At 38.2% G+C, this 7,192-nt stretch overlaps 1 protein-coding gene across 1 annotated transcript in view; it reads right to left on the bottom strand.

Moving 5' to 3' along the window:
• The window catches only part of LOC103603731 (band 4.1-like protein 5), a gene marked incomplete at its 5' end in the record, with an annotated part of 104,406 nt that overhangs the window by 36,446 nt on the left and 60,768 nt on the right, over nt 1-7,192 (bottom strand). Inside the window, one exon of the mRNA XM_008588311.1 lies at nt 3,654-3,817. Within this exon, the coding sequence (XP_008586533.1) occupies nt 3,654-3,817 (164 nt within the window). The remainder of the gene's footprint in view (nt 1-3,653; nt 3,818-7,192) is intronic.

Raw genomic sequence — 7,192 nt, 5'->3', positions numbered from 1 at the left:
CGCTGGGAGTGCGGCAGCACTCCCGCCATGGGTTTGGATCCTATATAGGGATGACCGGTGCTCTCACAGCGCTCACTGGCTGAGCGTGGTGCAGCCGGTCTCAAAAAGGACAAAAAAAAAAAAAAAAGTACAGTCCAGATGAGCACAAAATAAATATATTTTCATAACCAGGTACCTCTCCATTAATTTGATTAAGAGATAATCCTAAGCAGGAACACTGCCCTATATCTGCACCACTCCTAAAAAGCAACTGAATATGAAGTATCAATAGTAGTGTGGTTAAAAGGGCTTACCCAGCCAAAAGACTCAAAGGGGAGAGAACACTTGTAACATAATCCTGCTCTGTCTAACCACAACTCCAAGCTCAGGTCCAACCCCAGCACTTTGCTGTATTTGTTCCTTGGCCCTGACTACATACTACCTAAAACTAAAATCATGCAGCACAAATTAATGAAGAATATATATTTATTTATTTACTTATACAACATATTATATATTAGTACTATCAGGTATGATGAAGGACAAGCATCTTATCTTCATAGTGTTCTTCCTAGCTGCAAAATACATTACAAATAAAGTCCTCTAACCAATGAAAAGATAATACATTAAACACAATCCATCTTTAAATGAACTTTATTTAAATTAACCACTCTGGGGCTGGCTGGTTAACTCAGTTGGTTGCAGCACGGTGTTCATAACACCAAGCTCAACGGTTTGGATTCCCATACTGGCTAGCAGCAAAAACAACAACTGAATTAACCACCCTGAAATAATCTTATTTTGCAGGGAATAATTTGGTGTGAGTTTAAATTTTTACACGGTCACTTCACAAAAAAAATTGCTGAATTACTAATAATTTCTATATAACGAGGTAGAAGAAAGGAGGGGAAAACTATGAAATCACGTCTTCTGGGTCAAAGGGATCTTCTAAAAGTGTCCATCAATTAATCCAGTGGATCCTCTCCCTGGCTGCACATTAGGATCAAATGGGGCACTTTTATGAAATACTGATTCCCAAGGCTCATCCTAGAATAATTATGTCAGAATCTCAGGAGGTAGGTAGGATCCTAGGACTGGTAGTTTTTAAAACTCTCCAGTTGATGTTAATGTACTACCAAAGCTGAGAATCACTAATTCAACAATGGTCTTCTGAAAACCTTCCCTACATATTTACTAACTGCAATTTCCTGGTTTTCTTATGCTTCAAATTTTATACTAAATTTTAACATGATGATGCTGAGACCACAAATGCTTTAGCTTATGCTAAATTAATACTTTTTTCCTTTGATTGAAATAAAGCATCTGCTTACTTCTGTTTGGGTGAAGAACATCCCAAGATATAAACTAAGCTGTTAAAGAAAAAGTTACTATAAACGACTTACCCATGTGAATCAGCATTTTGACATTACAACCAAAATGAAATACAGAATAAACTAGATATCAAGATTGATAAGATCTTAACTCTTAAAATAAAAATGCTCTAATTAGTCTCATTGATTGACTTTGAACAAATGTTATAAATCTGAACTGAATAAGTCATTAACGAAACCCCCACACTATGCAAGAATTTCTTCTGGCACAACGTCAACAGCAGTCAAGCTCTGCTTGAATACTTTCTGTAATGAGGAGCTCACTAACTCTTAGGTATCTATTTCTATTATAAGGCAGAAAACAGTTAAAAAAAAAATTATTTCTTGGGGCCAAGCCCATGGCGCACTCGGGAGAGTGTGGCGCTGGGAGCGCAGTGGCACTCCTGCTGTGGGTTCGGATCCTATATAGGGATGACCAGTGCTCTCACAGCACTCACTGGCTGAGCACGGTGCGGCTGGTCTCAAAAAGGACAAAAAAAAAAAAAAAAAAAAAAATTATTTCCTATTCTAATGCAAAATATACTTCCTTATACTTGCAAATTGCTCGTCCAACATTCACCAATAAAGCACCATAAAATAAATTCTCTGATGTACCAGACTTTCAAATATTAGGAGAGTTATCATATTTCATTTGATCTTTTCTAGGCATCCCTAGTTCATTCTACCATGTTGCCTTAACCTAATACAATTTGCTAAAAAGTATTACTCAATAAGTGTTTGCTAATACAACATTATTACAGCACTGAAGGAATTAAACTTTTTGAATTTATATAATGGACATAAAATGAAATATAAATGAAGTCATGAATGCCATCTCTATAAAGGAAACTATTTTTTTTTAACCTTGGAAATACTTTGCATTTAGCTAGTCCTGCTTCTGGCTAAATCTAAACCCTAATGAATTTGGTTTGCTAAGAGCAAGGATTTCTAATAAGAGGTGGACAGAGTCCAGCACAGGGCTGTCAAAACTGGACTAATAAAAAGAAATTACTGCAGAGAAGGTACACAAGAAATAGTAATGAAAGATGTTTTCTTTTTTTTTTTTTTTTTCCTTTTTGTCTTTTCTCGTGACCGGTAATGGGATCGCAACCCTTGGTGTCGCGCCCGCACCACGACCGGCAACGGGATTGCAACCCTCGGTGTCGCGCCCGCACCGCGCTCAACCAGTGAGCGGACCGGTCTCTATATGGGATCCGAACCCTAGGCAGGAGCGCCACGGCGCTCCCAAGCGCCGCACTCTACCGAGTGCGCCACCGGGCCGGCCCGAAAGATGTTTTCTTAATCCAATAATTGACTACTACCTTTATAAAATCAAGTTAGAACATTATTCTGAAATTACCAACATAATAAATCAAAGTTAATTCTTGTTTCCCTAACCTCAGACTAACAAGCACAATTTAAACATGGTAGATGTTAATAAAAACAAAAACCGATGTACCAGGACATTTGTTTAGCTATCTATTTGTATGGTTACTTATGAAACAAAAGAACAAATTCTTAACACCAGAATCACTGTGTAATGTAACTTTCCACTAACACTTCTTATTTCTAAATTACTAAATACTATTCTGTATTCTGCACTCTTCAGAGACAACAGCGTACTAACAGGCAATTTTTATGAGTTGTTTAAAGATGGTTTCTAATTTTAGTCTGCAATAGAAATCAAAATTGGCAAGAGCCACATAAGTACAAGCTGCTTTAAAATGAACACACACTATACTGAGACTCAACAGGAAACTTCTGTTTAAAAATAATTTATGCTTTAATATCAAACCAAACTCACAGATACATAGAGATTTTCAATGAGCAATTTACTTTCTCTTTTTAACCTTTGAAAAGGTTAAGAAAAGCAGCATTCTTTCTGTATTATTTCTTTTTGTGGGACTACACAACAATAATCTTCATTAATAACAAAATACTTTTTAGAAACTAATGGAATGTTCATTCATTCATTCAATCCTGTGCCCTAGAAAATCTTCAAGGAAACTTTTTTTTCTTCTCAATTTGCACTCAAGAAACAAAGCAAAAAGCAAGTTTGAAAACTCATAAATGTTTAATGAGTTATAAATGACACACATGTTTAATGGCCTCATTTATGTTATCGTAAATATTTCAATGTTCTCTTAAGTCAAAAAAAAGGCAAGAAGTCATAACAATTTTGAATTAAATTTAAAAATTCAACTATTACACACAATATTCTTGGAGTAACTGATTTAAATATCTCATTTCAAAGGGAGACGAAATAAAAGGGTGTCACTGATGTATTATAGAACATTTACTTACTCCTACATTCAACTTCAGGTTCCTCTAATCCAGTTTGCCTGGTGGCTACATTAGCTTCATCAGCCACTTGGGATGTTTCCATAGTGTCAGATGGCCCAATTACATCACCAATACTTGTTTCCAATAAGTCTGGGCCATCTAGCAAATCAATATTCGGAGGGAGGCTGTAAAGATAATAAGAAAGCTTATTTAGATCAAGAACTTTATCATGAAAAGAATTTTAAATACTAACAAAAATCTCTGTTGAAAACAGATTCATGAAAGAGTTTGTATTCCAGCTGGCTTTTTTATTCATCCCTCAAAACCCTTTGGGCAAACTTCTCCTTCTAGCAAAGATAGAGTAAAAGGGATTGATCTACCCTCCCACCTGAAATAACCTGAGTGGAAAAATAAACCATTTTCAAGACACTAGACACCAGGCAAGAAAAGACAGTCATTCTATGATTCAGGGAACAAATGACGTGAGCCCTATGAGTGACCTGAGAGAATATGCAATTTGTGGTGCAGAGGAGGGGGAAATGAGGCAGAGCACAGAAGACTCCCTTGTTTTAAAAGATGCATCTGAGAGTCCAGGGAGACCAAGGCAGCTAGAGGTCACAGGACAGAGTGCCAAAGAGGAGAGAGCAACAAAGAGAGTAGCCTGGAGGTATTTGGCAGAGTACTAATGAGAGCATGTATGTGACAAAACTCCCTAAGCCTCCAGAATGAACTACCTGAGTGGATTAGAGAGAACTAGTGGCACTTACACTGGCCCACAGTGCTTGTTTCCACAAGCAGACTGTAAAAACATATAATTCACAGGGCACTGAGTATTCAGGAAGGTCTTGCCTCAGTAGTAGAGAACGATTACCCTACACTGAGCACTGCAACAAACCCACCCAACAAATCATAAGAGTGAGACCTGAAATAATCAAACTGCTTCCAAGTAACTTAACTATATCCCCCAGAAACTCAAAAAGACTTAGAAAAATACAAAAATATCCACCACCCAACAAAGTAAAATTCACAATGTTAGACATCCAGTCTAGATTACCAGCAATGAAGAAAAAAAATCTCCTACTAAAGCTAATGATGGGGCCGGCCCGGTGGCGCACTGCTACAGTGCGCCGCTTGGGAGCGCAGCGGCGCTCCCGCCGAGGGTTCGGATCCCACATGCGGACCAGCCGCTCACTGGCTGGGCGGGGTGCAGTCGCAACACCGAGGGTTGCGATCCCATTGCCGGTCCCGGTCCGGTACGGGCGCGACACTGAGGGTTGCGATCCGTTGCCGGTCACGAGAAAAGACAAAAAGGAAAAAAAATAAAAATAAAAATAAAAATAAAGCAAACGATCAATCCATTGAAAATCAATTGAAACTGACCCAGAACTGACCCAGATGTTAGAATTAGAGAAAGATATTATAACTATATTCCATATGCTCTAGAAGTAAAACAGAAACATGGAAGACATTTAAAATAAACTGCTAGAGATGAAAACTACAATATCTGAGATGAAAAAATATTGAATAGCATTGACAGCAGATTAGACATTAGAAAAAATACTGAACTGAAAGCATAGCAACAAAAACTATACAAAATAAAATAAAGAGAAAAAAAGAATCCAAAAATAAGAAAGAAAAATTATCAGTTAGCTATGGGACAAGTTCAAGCAGCCTACTATATGGATAACTGGAGTCCCAAAAGTGGAGGTGGGACAGAATCTGAATAAATAATGGCTGAAAATTTTCTGAAATTGGTGAAAACTTTAAACCCACAGATCTAACAATCTCAGCAAATCCCAAACACAAGAAATATGAAAAAAACTACACCAAAGCACGTCATAATCAAACTGCTTAAAACCAATGATAAAAGTAAAATCTTGAAAGCAGCCAGAGTCATTACATGTTCCAAAGAACAAGATAAGGACGACAGTAGATTTCTCATCAGAAGCAATGCAAACACAAGGATAGTGAGGAACATCTTGAAAGCACTGGAAAAAAAAAAAAAAAAAACTACCCAAAACAAAAACAAACGCAAACTTAGGTATACACCCAGGAGAAATGAGACATACATCCACACAAAAACGTGCACGTGAATGTTCATAGCAGCATTATTCATAATAGCCCCAAAGTGAAAACAACCTAAATGCCCATCACCTGCTGAATGGATAAATAAAATGTCGTATAGCCATAGAGTAGAATATTAGTCAGCAATGAAAAGTAATGAAGTACTAATACATGTTATGACATGGATGACCCCTGAAAATATGTTGAGGAAAAAAGGCTGTCAGAAAATACCACATACTGTATAATTCCATTTATATGAAATGTCCAGAATAGGCAAATCCAGAGACAGAAAGTAGATCTGTGGTTGCCATGGGCTGGAGGAGGGTCAGAAAGGAATGGAGATTGACTGCTGTGATATAAGGCCTGAAAGTAGATTCAATAAGTGCTACTTCGACATCTGTGAGCCTTGCAGGGCCCCAAAGGCCTAACCACAAGTTTCCCTGCTCTCGTGAGATATGCCCCCCACTCACTGGAAAATGCTCCCTATCTAGCTAGTTCCATTTTCAACTGGGTCAGCTGCACTCCACCCAGTCCTCAATCTAATTTCACTTCTCTGCCAGCCTGCAAAATTATTCAAACAAGCCAATAATATCTTCTGGTGGGAACTGGGGGTTACCTCCCCTTCTTTTTACTATAAAGCCAGCCTCCCACAGCCCACGTATGTTCACCTTGTTCACAAGTGCAACTGCTGTGTGCCCCTGTAGGATATAAGGTTTCCTCCTCCCCTGGGCTGTTAGTATATGTGACTAGTAAATTACTGTCCATCTCACCTGTCCAGTGTAGGGTGTTGTGTGTTCAGCCATTTCGTAATATTTAGGGCAGGGGATCCCTCCTTCACCAAATGGGTGAATAGGAGGTAATCAAAACAACTGCTAATGGGTATGGGGTTTCACTAGGAGGAACAAAAATGTTCTAAAATGAGACTGTGGTGATGGCTGCAGAATCCTATGAATATACTAAAAATAATGAATTGTCTACTTTCAATGAATGAATGAAATGGTATGTGAATTAGGTCTCATCTCAACAAAGCAGCTAAAAAAGGCAAAATAAAGACACTGTCAGATGTACAGAAGAATTCATGACCAAAAAACCCACACTTAAAAAAAAAAACGTTAAAGGGAACTGTCTGATTAGGTGACTTGGTTAGAGTGTGGTGCTGGTAACACCAAGGCCAAGGGTTCAGGTACCCTTACTGGCTAGCCACCATTAAAAAAAAAAAAAAAAGTTAAAAGAAGACCTTCTGGCAGAAGTAAAATGATACAAGATGCAAATGTGGGTCTAAATAGAGGAATGAAGACCAATGGAAAGGGTAACTACAAAGGTAACATATGTAAGGGTTTTTCCTTATTAGCTAAAACGTATGAAGACATAACTGATTATTTATTTATTTATTTATTTTCCTTTTTGTCTTTTTTCGTGTCCGGCAATGGATCGCAACCCTCAGTGTCGCGCCCGTACCGGACCGGGACCCGCAACGCGACAGCAAACCCTCGCGC

This window comes from Galeopterus variegatus, unplaced genomic scaffold (assembly GCF_000696425.1).
Source record: "Galeopterus variegatus unplaced genomic scaffold, G_variegatus-3.0.2 Scaffold123, whole genome shotgun sequence".
In the NCBI taxonomy this organism is placed as follows: Eukaryota; Metazoa; Chordata; class Mammalia; order Dermoptera; family Cynocephalidae; genus Galeopterus; species Galeopterus variegatus.
This window is presented reverse-complemented; position numbering and strand designations above follow the sequence as displayed.